Source organism: Paramormyrops kingsleyae, chromosome 15, assembly GCF_048594095.1.
Source record: "Paramormyrops kingsleyae isolate MSU_618 chromosome 15, PKINGS_0.4, whole genome shotgun sequence".
Taxonomy (NCBI): domain Eukaryota; kingdom Metazoa; phylum Chordata; class Actinopteri; order Osteoglossiformes; family Mormyridae; genus Paramormyrops; species Paramormyrops kingsleyae.
The window spans coordinates 21,452,287-21,472,242 of record NC_132811.1 but is presented as its reverse complement, the minus strand read 5'-3'; the positions used below and the strand labels follow the sequence as shown (position 1 = coordinate 21,472,242).

The 19,956-nt window shown below is 42.9% G+C and overlaps 1 protein-coding gene across 3 annotated transcripts; it reads right to left on the bottom strand.

Moving 5' to 3' along the window:
* Window positions 1-498: 498 nt before the first annotated feature.
* Window positions 499-19,598, bottom strand: ptbp1a (polypyrimidine tract binding protein 1a). Of its 3 annotated transcripts, XM_023795785.2 has the most exons (16): window positions 19,493-19,598; window positions 18,322-18,375; window positions 16,717-16,747; window positions 9,439-9,511; window positions 9,180-9,352; window positions 8,942-9,088; window positions 7,849-8,004; window positions 7,183-7,293; window positions 6,879-7,059; window positions 6,715-6,795; window positions 6,475-6,623; window positions 4,949-4,982; window positions 3,972-4,064; window positions 3,574-3,790; window positions 3,411-3,488; window positions 499-3,329 (listed from the first exon to the last, which is right to left on the bottom strand). In XM_023795785.2, the coding sequence occupies exons 1-16, from the start codon at window positions 19,498-19,500 to the stop codon at window positions 3,197-3,199; spliced, it is 1,719 nt and encodes a 572-aa protein (XP_023651553.1). In that variant the 5' UTR covers window positions 19,501-19,598; the 3' UTR covers window positions 499-3,196. The 3 variants fall into 3 exon arrangements, with proteins under 3 accessions (XP_023651553.1, XP_023651554.1, XP_072555627.1); XM_023795786.2 differs by lacking the exon at window positions 18,322-18,375 and having other exon boundaries at window positions 19,493-19,578; XM_072699526.1 differs by lacking the exons at window positions 16,717-16,747; window positions 18,322-18,375 and having other exon boundaries at window positions 19,493-19,581.
* Window positions 19,599-19,956: the final 358 nt, after the last annotated feature.

The following is a 19,956-nucleotide window of genomic DNA, read 5'->3' as shown; positions in this document are numbered from 1 at the left end:
AGAGGATCAAAGAATGTAGGCCCTCTAAAATAGACAAATGAAAATACATTGTTGATAAGCGTTGCAAATTGTTTTGGGCTAGGGGCCCCCTGCACCCCAAGGTCCCCTGGGCAGCGGCCCCGCTGGCCCGGTCCGTAATCCGTCCCTGGTTTAAACCATAACAGAAATGGTTACAAAAGTAAATCTGGACTTTAAAACTAGCCCACATTTAGAGACCCAAGTGTAGTCAGTCCGCACCGTACGCCGATTATATACTTAAGTGTAGAGTAAACGGTTTAGGCAGCTGCGTTCCTGACGCTACAAACTAGATTTCTGGTGAGATATGCGCCGGCTACCTGTGGCATCAACCCTACGCTGGAATGCAGAATCAGCTTTGATTCTTACTACAAGATCAGGGTGAGAATAAACAAATGGAAAAGGGGGAAGCAGGAACTAGAAATGCAAAAAATGTTAGAGGTCAGTTATGCACAAAATATGGAAGGAAGAAAGGACAAAAAGTGAAAGCAGGAATAAATGAGAGATTTATTGAAGGCACAAGATCCAGGAGTCATTTCAAAACAATGGATGGGCGAGATTACAGAGAAATGCAGATTTTGTTAGAAAATATGTTTTAATTTTTCTTGTAATACAAACTCTTAACAGCTCCATCGTGGTCTGAAAAACCTTAGATGTAATCAAAATATACATTTGTTTTATAGATATAAAACCTGTATTGCTAACCAATCTGTGGTACAAAGGAAAAAGGCCACCCCCCCCCCCAATCTTGGTTACAACCCATTCTTTCCCTTCACGAAAAATTAAGGGGCACCAGGAAGGGGGAGGACTCGCAGCTTAGGATAATACATTTAAACAGGCTGTGATATGCTGTGTGCTAATCTGCATAAGGTTTGCAATGTCAATATTTCTGGTCATGCCTACGTGTCAACTGAGAAAATGGCCAAGACTCAATCCTAGTCTTAATCCACATTTCAGCATTTTCTGTACAAGTGTCACAGGATGAAACACCATTTAAGGTCTTCTTAGCCATTCAGATAAACCAAAGCATTACGGACACAATCCAAGTCCAGCATCGCAACCAACCAGCTGTCCGACATCCAGGCAGTGGTTGTATAGGTTGACTTGAAGTGGTATAACAGCAGTATATACAAACACTAAGCCTTGAACTAAAGATCCGATACCCAATATGTAGAAAAAGTAAACCAGAGGCAATTCAAAGAGAAAAAATTTAAAACTGCAGATTAAATCAGAGGGAAGCTGGAGTATAACACTTTGGTCCAAGAAAGGATGTCATTCTGAAATATATCAGTTATTGCTGTGCACCAGGCCCACATGTTAAAGCAGTGTTTCCCAACCCGGTCTGCGGGGACCCACAGACAGTCCACATTTTTGCTCCCTCCCAATTCCCTGAGGACTGGGTTGAGAAACACTGCATTAAGGGACTTATTTGCAATTTGTTGGGTAAATACATGGAAAAAAGTAACTGATCCACTGAATTGTATAATAAAAAATAGGAATGTGAAAATTAAGACTCTGGAAAGGGTCACAGTGACCATGGCATTCAAGCCGAATGCGATTACTAAGGCTTTACACTGTGGTATGTACCACTTGGTGTCTGGGGGCTTCTCACTATACCTGGCATCTGCATTTAGATTGTAACATACAATACATAAGCATCTATAATAAAAAAAAATTGAGCGAATATATGAGAGCAATGCTCTGCGTTAGCCAGGATTGGATAGGTGCACCAGACAACATTAACATGAGGCACTTGTCCCATATATAAAAAAGGACTACAAAGAGAAAACCTCATCCTGAACTATGGGGGAAGGGAGGGGGGGGGGGGGGGGGGGGGGGAGGAGGAAGTCAGCCACTGGAAACTGAAGGCTACAGAAGCTGGGGCCTTCAACTCGTGTTGAAATTATAGCCCTGTGCGAGTTTCCAATCCATCATTTGCAAATGCCCTTTAACCGAAACTTCAAATGAATTATTGTAATCTTTAGGAATGTCTATGAGGGGGCCATTATTCCCTATAACATGGCCTTTAATTTAAGACTGAGCTTCTGGGCTCTTTTAAGGCAAGCTGAAAATGGTTTGTGCCCACTGGCTGACAGAGCGATTTGCAAAGGATATATTTGGTATTGAGCTGTAGTGTACCACTAAGTGATACAGAAACTGGTTGGGTATTATCACAGGCCATTGAAGACGGAAAAAAAAACCCCAATGTAACTGACACTTCTAAACTACACCTTTGAGAAACACAAGACTTTAAACAAAAGGCAATGTAATAATGCAACCATTGACCTAACTATTACAAGCTACAGTATAGGAATGATAATTGATACAATATTGGATTTGTACAAAACTGATTGCATAAATTTAAAATGGAATGTCCTACATCTATAAGATACAGTAAATACAATAAAGGATAAGACTGATGTACCCCAGTACAGAAGGGATGAAATAAGGGGGGAGGGGGGGGGGGAAGAAAGTTACATTTCATTACCTCAAAATGGCTGCCATTCTCTTCAAAAGTGTAGTCACACAGCATGACACGAAATTCTCTCTCAATTCTAATTAAGCAGTATTGATTTAAGGGGCAGCCATGTGTCAAATTGTCAAATGTGACCTACACCAAAAAAAAATGGGTGTAGATCAGAAACAAGCAGGGAAAGGGCACATTTTACAATGCCTGCGTGTTTAGCTACGGGAAGATGCCGTGAGATAGTCCCTATGAAGGCACAGAATCAGGAGGGGGCAGGATGCTGAAAGTAGTGGTACAATTCCCCTACAGCCAAAAAAAGAAAAAAGCTTGTCATCACGTGCAACCTGAGTTGAGTGTGGAGATTCTAGGAGATGGCTGGTGTAAACAACCTACTGATCTATACTTTGATCAGACCAATATGCACAAACATGGGACCAAATGAGCTTTTTCAATATAAAAGGGAAACTAAAACATGCTTAAAAGCTCAAATAAAATCTGGTATGTATTTTCTTCCATGCTCCATGATTCAAATTGGCATTGTATTGATACAGATCCATATAAATATCTTAAAGGAATGATGGAAGTGGGTCTTGTGAGGAGCCCCTGGGCTCTAGAGACTTAATCCCACAAGGTCATACATGTGAACCCTAAAAAGTGACAGTTCATCCATCAGCATGTGAGCTCCTCTTGATTATTCCTCCTGTTTCCACGCTTTCAGATGGTGGACTTTGAGAAGGACACCCTCAGGTGGTGATTCTCACCAAGGTCATGGTTGTGGAACTCAATAAGAGACTGAATGGCCTCCTCTACAGATCCCATCTGGATCAAGGCCATTTTGCGATCTTTCCTAAAATGGTTCAAGAGAGAAAGGGTCAGGCCAAGGAAAAATAAACAAGTCTGCATGAAACATGGGGGTGGGAGATCTTACTGGAAGAACTTGAAGGCTTTGACCAAGGCACCAGAACTTGAGAAGAGTATCTTGAGGTCATCTTCAGTCACTGAAGGTCTAGGGGAAGAGAAAAAAAAAAAAAAAAGTTCTAAAGAAGCCCTTGTCAGGATGAACACAAGCAAAGGAGAACCTGACAACTTACGGGATGTTGGAGAGGTGCAGGGTTGCAGAAGGTGGGAAGATATTCTGATAGTTTTTGGAGCCTGGCTTCTTGAAGCGGTGAAGTGGCGAGTTACTGAAGTCCTTTGTGAGCCCTTGGTCCTCCTGACCTTCACGTGGAAGCTGCACATTTGTGTGCTTGGATAGCGTGACACGGATTGCCTTCCCGTGAAGCTTCTGTCCATTCAGGTGGCTCATAGCTGAGAGAACAAAAAAAGTCATTTTAGTTGAGCCCCCACCCCCCCACCACAGGATACTTAGAAAGGAAGTTAAAGAACATCACTGCCCTCTAGATTGCCACACATATGCACACAGGGGACCAAAGAAAGCTGTCCATCAACAGTTTAGGTCAGATAAACATGAGAACCTTGGGATAGTTACCAAGTTGTGCCTGGGTTCCATCTGCCATCTGTACAAGGGCATTCTCCTTCTTGTTGAACAGAATCTTCACTCTCATGACATCACCATACACACCTTGACAATGTTGGATCGGGTGTGTGTGTGGGGGGGGGGGGGAGTAGAGTGAACAGTTAGAAACTGGCAGGCATTGTACTGCAAACAATTTCAGCATCTGATAATGCAACATGGTCAAATTAACCACACAACATCCCCACAGGATATGTTAATACTAGCTGGTATATGCACAGCTCTCTTCCTATAAAAGGTCTCTGAATCAAAGTACTAAACAGCACATTAAAATTGCTGAGCACCTAAACCTTTGCAATGCCGATACAAGTACCCCATCCTGCTACAGCCATAAGTTAAATAGCTGAATGCTAAGGAAGACGAGCCAACATTACATGTTAACGTACAGACTAGACACTGCAATACTTAAAAGGAGGGGGGAAGCACACCAGTCGTCTTAAGACATGAACATATTCCCTCCCACATAGGTCTTTTTGCTTATAAAAAGGGAATCTAATAGTTTATGCAGAACCATATGTAAGGGCATTAAGACCAAATCAGAATAACTGATTTCAGCCAAATTCAACTAAATGCATTGTAAGATTTGCCTAGTATTTTAAAAAACCTACAATAAAGCATGCAAAACATGCAGATTTACAGTATGACTAAAGTATAATAAACTTTAATGGCAAATTAATGTTGAGGCAAAAAGCTACAGCATCTTATGGGAGAAAATGCATCGTTTTTTGTATAATTTGGCGGCAGCAACTAACCCACAAAGGGTTTGCTACCTTCTACAAATGACATTTCAGACAGATCAGTAAATGCTGCAGCTTTTTGCCCAATTGTGGTTGTAAGAAACACGCAACACAAAAACCCAAAGCAGCACTCATAAGGCTTTAAAAATGAACTGTAACAAACAAGTAATAAAAAAGATGCTAATGATAACATACCGAAAAGAATAAAGAGGCATTGGGGCGTAACTCTCTTTATAAGACAGCAGAAGAAGGCAGCGGAGGGAGGAAGGGACAGGAAAAGATCGGAGGCAGGAGAGTGCAGGTTCAACATATCATCCACAGCGAGGCAGTTCCACGGGGAATGGCCAAGAACGGCGGTCGGATCATGAAGACGGTTAATATTTTGGAGTAGAAGGTTCAGGGTTTGGGGTATGGGCATCCAGGGAGGTGGGAGGGGCAGTGTGTATATTTAACAGTTTGTTGTCGCAGTATTCCAGAGTTGTTGGACAATTGTACACAGAAAAGCACATGGGAGGGCAAATAAATGGGCGTGCAGTCAGTCGGCAAAAGAATCCAGGTCAAGGTACACAAAAAACACAAAAACAAAAAAAGGGAGGGAGAGGGGGAATGGGGAGGGAGAGAAACAAGGAGGAGGTAAAAAAACAAGGTCAGTATACAAAGAAATGTAGTGTTCCATTCCTGTAGAGTTTCTGCTTCTAAATGGTTTAAATGATAATGGTTTTTAAACCTCGAACACTACTGAGGAAGGGGAAAGGGGGAAACCAAAATAAACTTAAACATGATGACACAGATGCTGAGACAATATGTACTTGTAAAACTGTTAGTACTATAATTAGATCAGTGAGACTCACTTCACTACTTTAGCACTGCAGAACATATATGATAATGGGAGATTAAGAATTGCATTTGGATTCCAGTATACAAGACAGACGGGTGCCGAGTGCCAAGTGTATTGGATGCAAAAAAGAGAACAAACATTAAAAAAACCAAAATCAATCTGAGACAAAACACAAGCTGGGGCTATGAATGACACCTAAAAGGTAAGACAGATTAGGTAGTGTCTGTCCGTCTTTAAGGACGGTCCCAGATCAGAGGGCGTGGCTCCAATTGGTTTGGCTTAACTTTTTTTTTTTTTTTAATCCATTACCACAGTGGAAAGGCAATGGTAATATGCAGGCAGCCTGCAGTGGGAGGTATTAAAAAGAAAAATACTGCATAAACAAAATGTACCGAGTTACAAAAAAGTGGCACATTTCAAATTCTCCAAATGCAATTTTCATTAACTTTTGTGACTTGTCACGTGAAGTAGCCCTAAGTGCATGTTAAAATCCTCAGCTTAAAATTTGGTGGAACCATGCCTCAAGAAATTGGAAAAAAAGAACGGTACAATAAGAGAACAGGGAGCAAAGAAAAAAATTAAGGGGAAAAAATGCCACAAAAGCTTGGTTTTAAAAAAAGATCGAGGAACTGCAACTGGAGGAAGGGAGTGAGGAGACACTAATACTTCAACATAAACCTCAGCGATGGCAGGCGGGTCCAATCGCAGGGATCTTCCTGGGTATACCTAACTCCACTGTGTGCACCTACAGCTGTTAATCTATTCAACATACACCAAGCCCACTTCTAGTGAAGTCTACAGCCCAATCAATGCTGACCTACACAAGCTAAAACATGTAGCAGGCTCTCTAATCCCACACTGAAGATGGAGGATTAGTACTGACCTCGGGGTTGAGGTTGCTGACAAGCAGGACACAGTGGCCAGCAGTGAGACCAGAGAAGCCGAGGCGACCAGCAGCTGCAGCTGCTGCCGCCGCGGCCCCGGGGATGGCCAGTGAGGCCAGGGCACTGGGAACGCCGGGCACTGAGAGACCTGGGGGACACGGATCAAATCAGGGCTTTCAGGGTCAGAGGGAGGGGCAGCTCTAAAAGCCACTGTGATGTCAGAGGAACACCGGCCTGACCTGTCGCCTGCTGAATGGCAAAGGCAGGAGGAAAGCCATGAGCTCCTGTGTAGGGGTTTGCAGAGATAATGCCTGGAGCACCTGTAAGACAGAGCACTGTCAGGAACGGCAGGAGCACTGCGAGCGGAGACACTGCGAGCGGAGACACTGCGAGCGGAGCTCACCGAAGGCGGCAGCGGCCATGGCCTGGTGCTCGATGGAGGGCTGGCTGTCTCCGGAGGGCAGGTCGGGCCGTGTGTAATCCCGGCTCTTGTCGTTGTTGTATTTCACGTTAAGGCTGGTCAGTTTTGAGAAATTGATGCGCAGGGTGCAGCAGGCGTTGTATATGTTTTGCCCATCGAGAGACTGGGTGCACAGAACGGGTTAAAATGGGTCTTTACTGAGACCCAAATCGAGAATTCCGGAGGATATGGAAAAAGCCACACTAGTGTTTTAGTAATACAGACGAAAGTAGAGGGCGCTACTCACCATTTTAGCATGTTGAGCAAGCAGGCCATCTGAATATTGGAGCAGGGCTTGGAACTGGTTGTTTTTGGTAAATGTGATTATCTTCAACACGGTCCCAAATTTGGAAAAAATCTGAAAATGATTAAGATGTAGTAAGACTGCACCAGCCTGCTTAACTGCTTCCTGTTCGTACAGAGGCAAGAGGAGCAGTGCCTCAGACCCCCCCCCCCAGAACAAGGGCTCCCCCTGGTGCTAAAAGCAGGCAGGATATTGCAGATTATACCCTTTCATTACACAGTGAAACTGACAAACCACAGCATTGCATTTACAAAGAATGCCCTCAAGAAATATTTAAATTTCAGCCTCTATTTCTGAGGTGCATGTTCCTTTTAGAGCAGTTCTGATCAAGAGCACCAGGACCAGTGACATACCTCACCAGTTAGCTAGCACACTCATTTATTTCTCCAAAGCAATTGTTTGTTTTTGATCAGTGGCAGAGAAGAGGGATAAAGGACATTAGATCTCTCCGCTTGCACACAAACCCCAGATGTATAAAACAATTAACACTTGCTTAAAGGTGTTAGACTTCTTCCAGTGTCTTAAAATTCCAGTAAGAGTTCTCCTATGGTTTTCCCATGCTCAAGGACTAGCGGCTGACAGCAGGCAGCGAGACCGATGGAGCCATACCTGATGCAACACATCCAGTGTGACCGGGTAGAAGAGATTCTCCACGATGATGCGCAGGACAGGGCTGGGGCTCCCCAAGGCAGAGGGGTCCACACTGGCCATGGTCATGTTCCCCGTCTGGACGGCATTAACCGCCTGCAGCGCGGCCTGTGCCCTCTGAAGAAAGACAGGCAGGCAGGCAGGACGAGCACTTAATGAACAGCTAAGACATGTTTGCTGTAAAAGGACCGGACTGAGTAAAGCGAGAGAAAACAAGGAAACCCATTTACGCAGTGCTGTTAATGCCAATTGTTCAGCTTGATTTGAGTACATCATGGCATAGACAATGCATCTGTCTCACACTGGAAAAAAAACCCACCACACTGTGGCAGAGGCTCCCATTGAATTCACAAACACACACTGCAGGTGTATAAGGTTATGAGCAGATTTAAAAGTCCTGAAGTACAGGCCTGGCAAACCTCTCATGTGGGGATGGGTAAGGAGGAGGAAAAAGGTTATGCTGGGAAAATGGGAGCCATTTTTACGGTGCTAATATATAGGGACTATCGAACAGACACAGGCATACAATTACTGTGCTAAAGTGGAACACAGAGGGCTGATATGCTAATGTGTGGCATCCATTACAGGCTTCAGATGGCTTGCCAAACAGCATCCAAAAATATTTTTACTTTAGTGAGACAAGCACAAAATTCACCCGCAGCCGGGGTTTTCCCAGTTCAGTGAAAGCTGAAAATCCCTATGAAAACACCAGGATTTTTTTTTGACAATTGTAACACCCAGTAGTCAGAAATTGGTTTTTGAACTTTAAAAGATTAGCTCACATCAGGTAACATCAAGGCATTTTAAACACCGGTGCCACCTTGTCCTCGGAACCAAAAGTACTTTTTAAAAAATAAATAAATAAAAAAATCAGTGGGGTGGGGGGGAGCAAACACACACAGACCAGCCGATACATTAGGCTACAGGTTGGAGACAGCTTGGTAATGGCAGTTAAGGTCCGATATAGGCTAACCTAATACACATCTGGCACCCGCACACACTCTGTGGAAACATCACTCATGTGGGATATTATCGGTGGGTCGATCAGGCTCACCACTTGATTGGGTGAATTGTCCGTCTTGAGCTCCTTGTGGTTTGAGTACTGCATGAATATGGGGTGGTTCCTGATGACTGGTGTGACAGAGGAGTAGTAGGTGACCATTGTCTGTGCAGCTTCTTCTGTGTTCATTTCAATGAAGGCCTAGGGAGAGACGGCAAGGTCATACATAAGCAGCGGCATGGGCTCCGACACTGATCTTAGGCACAGTGACACGGGTCACTCCTGCAAATACCTGGTTCTTTCCTTTGAGCATGAGCAGGTTGGTCACTTTGCCAAAGGGCAGCCCCAGGGATATCACTTCAGCTTCGTTGATGTCATTAGGCAGCTTCCGCACATGTATGACGCGTGACGGAATGCCGGGGCTCCGGATGTCACCTTTGAATTTTTTGCTGTCATTGCCATTAGCTGAACACACAAAAATGGCAGAGATTAAAATCAGCCCTCAACACCCACTGATAAGAATACAAAATCAGGAAAGGTGACGCGCTGACCTGCTCCAGACGAATTGCTCATGATATAGGGTCCGTTAGAGACGCAAGAGGAAAAGAGTTCGTCAGATCCTCTCTGTAAATGACAGGAAATGAATGCCACCATGACCATCAAATCATAAAATTACAGCAAGAGGGATGTCAGAAATTCAAACAAGCAGCTTTCAGAAAGCAATTTATACCTGAAAAACAGTCCTAACAAGACCACACTACCACAGACATTTATCAAAACTGAAAAAACGATGCATTGCAGCTGTATCATTTCAACCAGCAGAGTTTGAATTTCCTGACCCATATCATCTGAAACAATCCTATAATACAAGTTAACCCTGTGTTGTATGCAGGCTAGACACGAATGGGTGAATGTGTCCAGGTTACTATTTAATACATTGAAACAGTATTGACATGCATCTCCAAAAATGTCTGGTGGTGCAGAATAATACTATGTTAGGCATAATTGTGTTTGAAAAAGTTGCTAAACACTGGTTTTAAGCCTTAACAAAAATTAAAATATTTACTGAAGATATCAGGTGGCACAACTGAGAAAAGGAGTTTTAAAATAAAAAAAAAAAATTAAATTAAAACCTGGACATTACATCAAAGACAATCTTTATGGTGCAATGAAAAGACGCTAGATCTGACTCGTTGACAAAAAGACTACCATTTAAATCTAAGGGTTCCGCTTGCACAGTTTCCGTATCAGGTGGTACAATCCAAGGAAAACCAACAATTACAATTCTAAAGTTTCATCATATTGCATGTATAAACTTGAGATCAAGCACAAATGTGTGCGCAGATGCCCAAATTGATGTTTAATAAGAAAACCTTGTAATGTCAGGGGATTCAAAGTACTTCTAAATCATAAATGCAAAACACAAATAGGAATATCTGACAGACTAAGTTTTCCCATTTGGAAAAAACTGCTCCTGAGTTTTTGGTTAGCAAAAGCCTATTGCCATTCACCCAAATGCAATCAAATGTGAACATGCTTTCGGGCAAATTTCAAAAGGAGCCAAGTGGGTTCAGCTGTTTAGTATTAAACGAGAAAATTTCAAATGACTGAGCATTAGCTAAAAAATGATCTGCTAAAGATATATCTACACAAATGTGAAAAAATCTGTGTATAAAATGCACCAAGCAAGCAGACAAATGGCAAATGACAAGCACATTTTACTCCCTTTAAAGGGGGGGGGGGAGGGGTTCTGGGTCACAAAGTTGCAAGAATGGATTGGAGGGAAGGACCTGATTTGCAAGTCATCCACACCTCCCCCATCCTCCTACCAAAGACTGAAAAAACAAACCCAATTTCCCTGAGAAACTGAAAAATCTGAACATCTAAAGGGTCAGTGCAAGGAATGCAGGAAAGGGGTGGAGTAAACAAACTAGAAGAAGAAAAAAAAAGTTAAGTTTTGTTGCCTAAATGCTTAAACACACGGTGCTGAAATGTTTAATCAAGACAGGCAGACTGCTTTCATGAGGTAAGCACCAGCACTGAAAAGAAGGCCCACAACAGAGCTCTTTCATTAACATTCCAGAGTTCAGAAACCTACCCAAACCAAACACTCAAGGTTAGGCTAACGCAGTGCGATGTTTACACGCACTCCAGTATGATTACTCAGACATGCGCACACTGCTACTTCCTAGTATATCAACACGTACAGGCCATACACACCTGGCATTTTGTTTTAATATCTCCAGTGATACCTTTAGGCTAAATGTAGACATTTTATAATATATAACCACACCCTTGGATGGCAATTAACTGGTTGCCTTCAGCTGTTAGTTACCGTTAGCCTGACTGCAGACACGATGTGTGTGTGTTCGGGAAGGTGATCCTGCTTTCACAGAAACATTTAGCAGATGATACCAAGGCCAACATCAACCCTTCACAACTCAAGCCTAGTTCATGCTTCACTTTACCACGTATTGTTACGGCCCACAGTCATGTGCTCGGACTCTGGTACATAGTATATTTGCCAGTTGGCACAGACAGTCACGGTTGGCACTGTACAGCAATCCTATTCTGACAGACTAAGAGGGCAGATGTATTGCAATAAATACTAGCAGTATAGTTAAATTAGTAAATGTATTAACCATTTGAAAACTTATGCTTGGGCAGTATTACAGTAATATGATAGAGCGCCATTTTGAAATCTTAGACAAAAATTACCCCCTCCGTCCCCCAGCAAATTGCTTAAACGAAAAAGGGATTTTAGAGTGACAGAAAAGCGGTACTGGACAATATGAAAAATTAGACGCCTCCAAAGCTCAGTCATTACAGAAAAGGAACCAATCAACCAATGAGATCAAAAACAAATTGCATGCTAAAATGTACACATACCACCACTAATGTGAATTGTATATGGAAAGTTTGTGTAGTGCAGGACAGAGAATTAGTCTTTCTACGCCTTCAAATAAGATACATCAACTACTCTTTCTGCCACCTAGTGGAAACACTCAGGCAGTGTCCTTGCAGAACGATGTGCAAAATGTCTGCCTGACACCAAAATCTGGGCTGCATGCAAAAAGTCCAGTGGATAGGCCTGACGACAATTTAAGGTCACTCAACCTGTGCCCAGACTAATGGCACGTGGAAAGGTGAAGTATGAATTGGCCTTTAAAGTCACTGGACCTCAGGACACGTCACATCTGCAGCCCGAAATCAATTAGCCAGCAGCATCAAATGCTTATTTCACTAAAGCAGGCAAACTATAAACAGAGACTTGAGTCATTCTGAAGCTTACTGAACAAAGTAATTTCCTGAAAGATTTAAGTTACCATTTGGGGACGAACAGTGAAAGAGAATTAGATGTAGGTGTAACTATGGACACACACACACACGACTGATGTGAGAATAAGAATGCATAGGGGATCTTGTATTACAAGCACAAATGGTAGGCGTGTCACCAAAATCAAAACACAGTGACAATCCCACAGAGAACAAAAATACATGGAAAAAACCCAAAAATCACACAGTCCAAGTGTAGATGATCTAGGAAGGCTAATAACTGGAACAGCCTTATTGAACTGTCTGAGTAACTAAGGGAAGCAGCTAGTTTCCCCAAGTAGAATGACAAACGAATGGTGGACAGCAAGCTTACAGGTCCAGAGCAAATGGTACAGTGTAGATAGCACAAACATAACTATACACTGACAGTGCCTTGGAACACAGACAAATATCTCTAATCCCTTCCACAGAAACTCCAAACCTCCACTCCATTCTTCTTCCCAGTACAAGGCCTTATGGTTAAATCAGAATATAAAGGGATGTGGTCCACTGGAAAGGTGAGCGCCTCCTGGTTCACGGACGAGCACATTTCACCAAGAGATGGGGGGGGGGGGGGGTTACAACCCTTGGTGGCCCTAGGTGATTCAGAATTTATGAGTGGTGTCACATTACATGACGTGCCTTGGAATGAGTTCAAGAGTGGAAACAGAAGACTATTGTGCATTTCTAATATGAAGCCAATGTCGACTATTCTTAAAAAGAAATTAATGACTCACTGATAGATCTTTTCCAAACTCACTCATTCCACCACCATCGTTCAGGTTGACCTACTAGATGGTTCATATTCAGGTTATAGTTCAAGCAGCAACATAGTAGACTTTGCACTTGATGAATAAGATGATTTAGCATGGCATAAAATTGAGACCAGACATAGCCTTCCCTTTAACAAGCAGATTCCTCTAGATTTGCTGATAGTCCTAATTCCTGGCCTGGAGTCAGTTTTGCACAGAACAATGCCATTTGTAGAAAGGCAGCTGCCCAGATTCTTTCCCTGATAGCTGAGGGTCATTCGGCCACAGAAAAAACCTTAATATACCACAAAAAAAAAAAAAACCAACACACAGACACCCCAATAGGTCTCTGAGCAATTGTCTCAAATGTCTGCTGGGCAGCACAGTGTCTCACTTAGGTACGGTTAGCAAGAGTCACACAAGGACTGAATTCTTATGAAAATCACTCATTTAAAATTAACCACTACTACTACCTGTATCTTTTAAAAATGTGGGGGTGCATTTCAGGAAAACTGCTACCACTGCCGGCTGGAATCACACTCACCATGGAAACCCTAGCCCAAGGCTGCAGGAGCACTCAACCACACCCGACATTATAAACACAGTCCTGGCAAACGTTAAGCAGCACACACTCAAGATCTGCTGAACTGGTCAGACCAGTTACTTGTGATCGTTAGGGTAAGTGAGAGCATATTCTGTGGTAAACACTGCAATCCAAAGTGGAAAAGCTGCAATACAGCACAACTAATTTATTAAGCACAAGCACAAAATGATAGACTACTTTGTAATTTGTAAACCAGCAAAAGCTAAGACAAAGGCTTTAAAAAAATAAAATTAAAAAAAATTGGTGTTTTACTCGAATGTTCAACAAAAGCCAATTAAAGCCTAATTACATCTGGGATATGTAATGCTTTAAGGCAACAGGGAGAACCACAACCTTTCAGATTCAAGACAAAATGCTGAACTAGTATCACCACCACCACAAATTCATTTGGGACAAACAGAGCACATGTTAAATACAACCAATCAGACCAGAGGGGGCACACACCCTGCCCTTACTCTTTAGAATTCAGAAGGGGGCTGATAAATCTCTGCATACAATGAATAGGCCTTCTTTACACATTACCAATGTTTCTGAAGGCTACCAACTCGCACACAAAAAGGAAATGCATGATTTGCATTTAATGCCCAACCCAACCAGTTATCCTGGGATGCGCATGACTTTTTATAATCTGGTAATTCAGAGCATTTCGGAAGGACTTCCTAAACCCAAAACAACGTGTGCAGCAATCAGCATTTGCAGAACTACACTACAAAACCCCATTGAAAACGAGGGGGGAAAAAATCCACTTGCACTTAAAGCACACAGCTCGTAATGGGACAAAGTTACAAGGAAATGCAACATTGAACAGAATTACAGGGCAAAAAAAGAAAAAAAAAAAGGCATTCCAACAAGCTGTCAAGCAGCCCATCACTGGTAGGTAATGATTTACGACAACTCATCTACGCAAAGGCCCTCCCTCTCCCCAGATCCAACAGTCAGGTCTTCTTCCACAGCATTCTGAAGGTCAACCTGGGCTGCTATGTGAAACCAACACTTATCTCTGCCAAAGACAACCATGGAATGTGAGAACTGTGAAGGCGTTCGAAGACCGAAACTCATGCCCCAAAATCCTCAGAATGCTCTCGAGTTTAAAGCAGTAGTTACTATGGCAGAGAGCTACAGCTGGCATTTTGCCCCGTCCCCACGCAAAACAAACGTAACGATTACGATCCACAACTAAGGATGCAGGGCACACAAGTTCATAGCAACATCTTAAATGTTTTCGAATGAGAGACAAACCAAGATCTGGAAATGTCCTGGGAATGAAAGCCCTGAGAGAGACAAGCAGCTCAGGAAAATCTAGGAGCCATGGAGAAAGGAATGTACCAACAGCATTCTTGGCACACAGCCAGGCCAGCAAGTAATTAGTTTCCAAAGCAACAGTCATGTTCTTAGTCCAAGATTTAGGCAGAAGCAGCCTGGGAGGGGGGAATAATGTGACGCCACATAAATGACCTACTTTATCTGATAAGGGAAACTTAAAGGCACAGCGCTACGTTCAAAACTGCCAACATTGCCAGGTAAACAGGCTCATGGCATCCGTAACCCATTAGCAATGGACTAGCCAGGTACCCTAAACTGGACAGCAGACTGTACACCAACTCAGACACCGAGCCATCAAATGGCATAAATTCATACAATCAGAGAGAATACAACTTGCAACCCCACCTGAACACCAAGCATTAAGATCATGGAATTACACTAGATGACCCACAGAACAACCCTGAAGACTCGATAAAAGCATATAAACAGTATACCCCAGTAAAGAAATGTTTGTGTGGTTAGTATTAAGAAATCCTTTCAATCCTGTGGATTTACGTTAACAGAGTAAGACTGCCACACCAGAGCTGATCTTCAAATAAACTGGTTCTGCTAAGCCACCTACACTGATAACCCATAAGTCAACTGTATTAGTATTACAGCTAGTAGGACTAATGAGTTTAGGTACAGAATCCACTTTAAGGCTGGTGAGCCATCTAAGAGTTTAACAGTCACCACTAGCTGGGTAACACAGCCAATAAGAGCAGCACGCAAAGAGATGATGTGCATCAAGGAGTACATGAGTGGCAATGTTTCACAACTCATTAAACCCCTAATTAAATACTTTGGGGGACTTCACATTAAATGCACCACATACATCCATAACTATACAAATCAAGTTTAAAAAAAATTATTTAAAAAGTTAGTAAACAAAGTATTCCTGCTTCCTAACCGCTGTCATTTTCTAGATTAAATCATATCTGAAAAGCAACTACGTTTGAGCAAAGTGCTAGAACATAAACCAGGTGGATAGACCAATGCCATTGGTACACACCATGAAACAATACTGCAGTGCAAGATGGTTCCCAGCCAATACCCTCAAACGAATTGGTGCAGGGGCAAGCTACTACAAATACAACACCAGCAGGCATAGATACACTAAGCAGGCCAGAGGTTTCTCTAAATGTCACATGTTACTTGGGTTAGTGGTGGATCGATGGGGAACTTTTGGCTGATACCAAACAAACAATCGCTTGTCCAAAACCCAATAATTGGACAACCTCAGAGCTCCATAAATCTGTAGGGAAACTGACATCACAAACGTGACTTCCTGACATATTGTGAACGTGTGCAGCAACCACACTAATGTGGGCAGTAAGACAGTAAAGTAACTGGGAAGATTGTAGTGATGTTGTAAGTGGTGAACAAGATGACAGAATCACTCTTCCTCCACTACAGAAAATGGGTGATCACTCAAAGCAATCATCTCCACTAGTTTAGCAGTTGTCTTTAGCACATGTAGCACATGTGCTGCCTCCTTTGTATACTGGCTAAAGTCTAATTATCAGTCACCAGTACCGACCAAGACTAACACATAGGAAGGATGTCAATGTCTTGATTTTAAATGTCATGTGAAATGGTATCACATCAGTAACTGGGGGGGGGGGGGGTGTATATGTGTGTATGCATATTTATATACGCTTGATATCAAAGGACAATACGTGTTCTGAAATTAATGACCCAAAAACTTCATAATTAAAAAGCTGCCAATCTATAGAACAGAAGACAGGCTACGATTTAAATAACAAACCATCCTTGTGCTACTTGTTCTTTGGATTGATAAACATACAATTCCAAGGCAGAAGACAGCAGAAAAATCAAGAGAAAGTGGTGCCTACCTTTGTACCAACTGTAATATCGTGGACACTGCTGTGAAGAGAAGAAAGGAATGTTAGAAAGCAGTAGAGATGAGAATTTAAAATCATAAGCTATATTTAAAGGTTAGAGGGTCATTGTCTGATAAGGGTGGAAAATAAAACGGATAACAGGTAAGGTGGGAGACAGCTGGTGAGACTTAGTGCTATGTAAAACACGCAAAGCATCAAAACTTTAATATAAAGGCTGAAGCACAACCTGTTTAAAGATGAGGGGACTAATCCAAAGAACCAGGTAAACTTCAGATGAAGGATTAAGTAGCCCCTATATTTACTTTCAAGACAAAAGTTAGGACAGGGGCACATTATTTGCTGAAAAGGGAGCCCCTCCATAACACAGGATTCCCCATTTGAGTTGGCAGAATCAGTAACCTTAACAGCACCACATAAACACACCTGGCCAGTGGGAACACACCCGAGTGACTGCCATCCCTACAAAGAGGAGGTTCAACATGGCACCACTGTGATGTCATAAAAAAACAATCAAGAACCTGGTACCTAATGTATCTTGCAAAATGGCCACAAGGTCAGTTTAATAACTTTTTTTTTTGTTCTGTTCAAACATCACAATGCAACAAGTAAAACCAGAACAACTTCTTGGGGGGAGGGGAGAAACCTGAAAGATGGCAGTCGCATGTTTTTTCCCCTTTTCTTCCCAGGGAGGCTAAAGTACACAGCAATTCCCTTCCTTTCCCACAGCCCTGCTCTGCTCCTGGAAATATGAGCAGTGTCTCAGAGTGCTTCCCTGCCCAACACTCATTACAGATTAAGCTCATATCCACATCCTGTTTCTCGTGGATCTCAGCAAAAAAAAGCCAGTCCTTCAGTTTCATAAATTGCCCAGGAGCAAGAGTGGCTCACCACTATTTACAGTTCCGGCACTGCAGTTAAGCATAAAAGGTCCAAAGACAACTTCATAGAACATGGCGAGGGCACCTGGCTACAATGTTGGGAAGGATCAAAGGTCAGCGTCACACCAACAACCCCAATAAAATTACAGAATCAGTTCTGAAACACAGAAAACTGGTGGGGTGGGGGGTCTAAGGGGTTTTGTGAAAATAAACACTTAAGTTTGGTTACTTCATGAAGCTCAAGGTCTCCACATTTTGCACAAAAATGGCCACTTCTTGACATATTCCCACAAATAAGCCTCAACATGGGTAAGCATAGCAACTGTAGTGAGGCAAAAGCAGCACCACGATCTAATCTACACCCACGGGTGTTAAAGTCAAGCGATAAATACTACTAGGATTATCACGGCGTTGGCGATGAAAGTCAGTGTTCACTTCAACAAGTTTCGGAGACTCAAAATAAGGAATCACTGGTAGATCCGCCAATACCCGTATCCTACGAAGGGGTAGAATGGCAATCAAACGCAGAAAGAGAGTACATGCTGCTTTGTTTCCTGCGAAAACTCCTGACCGAAAGCTTAGGAATGCCGGAAGAGACGCCGATTAACTAGTAATCCACACCCAACTAAACAAGCGAGTGGATCTAAAAAAGCTGGCCAGCAAGTAACCACGCTCCCTCGATCTGAAACATCACAGCTTAATAAGAAAAAACACTTACTCAAGTTCAGTGGTGTAGCTGGATCCCAGAGGATACAAATCAGTCTCTAAACGGCTATTGGAAACAAGGAGGTGAGTTCCATGTAAAAGTGCATGACAAAGTGAAATCCTTGCAGCAGATCAACACATCCACTCAATCAATAATGGCAGCAGTGCTTTACTTAACAGCTCAACCAAGCATTTACACGCTTCCTTGACATCTTACCACAAAATAAAAGCAGACCTGAAACCAGTGCGACATTCTTACATCCATGCCAGGGTACCCTACATCGGGGTAATCGCATCGCCCTCCTTCAATGAATCTAACTCCGGTAACGAAACGCGGCCCTCCATGTACCTGAAGTTGGCGGACACTTTGAAATGTCCACCCCTGACCGGTGAAAGCACGGCTAACCTTAACTAAGTCACCCACACGTTACCTGTAACCGAAGGCTGCGCTCTTCCCGATCGCCCGGTGATCCGGACTAGACGGGGCGGCTACCGAGGTACGTATCGAGTTACAACTCCGCGTGAAAAAAAAAATTACCTTAATCAGATGGACATCATTAAAAGCGAAAGCCAAGACTGGAAAAAGGTCACTATCTAATAAGTTTATACCCGACACGGAAGTCAGAACCTCTTTATTCACCATTTACACGATTTAGCCATGAGAAAATTGTAATACCAAGAGCTGGTCGTTCACATTTTACATATATGAAGTCGTAAAACCGCCGAAATCCCTTCTAATTCAAGTAACTAGCTTACTAATTGGGCAAATCCGGACGCAGTGCCTCCATGCGTTAGCGAGGAGCAGCTAGTTATCGAGGTAACCGCAGAGTAAGGAAATCAAAGTTTGAAAAAACAGCTACAGGTGGTCGCGCTGCCCTCAAACCTCCGCCAAATCATCACATACACGGCTACCGTACATGAAGCCTTAAAATAAAGTAATAAAACCTGGCTAACTAGTCACTACCCATCGTTAAGCCAGCGGAACGCACTTCGCTAAAATGTTCCTAACTCCAAGTTTCCATCGCAACGTAGTTAGCGCGGTAGCGACCTACTGACGGCTGCCTAATACTCTCGGTAAAGGAAAAAAGAAACTCGTTACATTTATTAACAAGTTATTTTCTAGCGTGATTACGACTAACTTGGTTATCGTTTAAAACATGATTAATTTCCTCATAATTTCTTACCCGTCCATTGCACAATACAGAACTACAGGTCAGAGCAGCGGGACAACAGCTTGGCTGACTTTTCTTATACCCCCACAAAATGGCGGAATACGCCAAGTCGCTCTCTGATTAGCCCGACGAACGGGGGGAAACGAAAAAGGGGCGGGAGCTGAGTGTCGGGGACACAGCCGGTTGGACAAGATGGCGTCCACTCGCAAAACCACGTCGGAAAAGTTGTGCGTGAACCTTTATTGGCCACAGTGGCCGTCGGTCATTTATTCTGCTTCCCTGTTAAAGGCGCTGATTGGACCATGCGCCATTCAATCGACTCTGGGCGGTTCTTATATGTAAGTTTTACTGCCAAAATTTCAAGAGAAAGAACGTGACTAGCAATTAAAAAATGTAAGAAATGGGTGTGTCTTTAGTTTAGCAATGTATCATGTGAACTAACTTAAAAAGGTGTTCCCTTGACGTTAAAGACGACA

Coding starts and splice junctions, on each gene's coding strand:
- ptbp1a (XM_023795785.2), bottom strand. Junction 16,748..18,321: donor AGCTACACCACTGAACTTGA/GTAAGTGTTTTT, acceptor TTCTCTTCACAG/CAGTGTCCACGATATTACAG. Junction 4,065..4,948: donor ATGCCTCTTTATTCTTTTCG/GTATGTTATCAT, acceptor AACATTGTCAAG/GTGTGTATGGTGATGTCATG.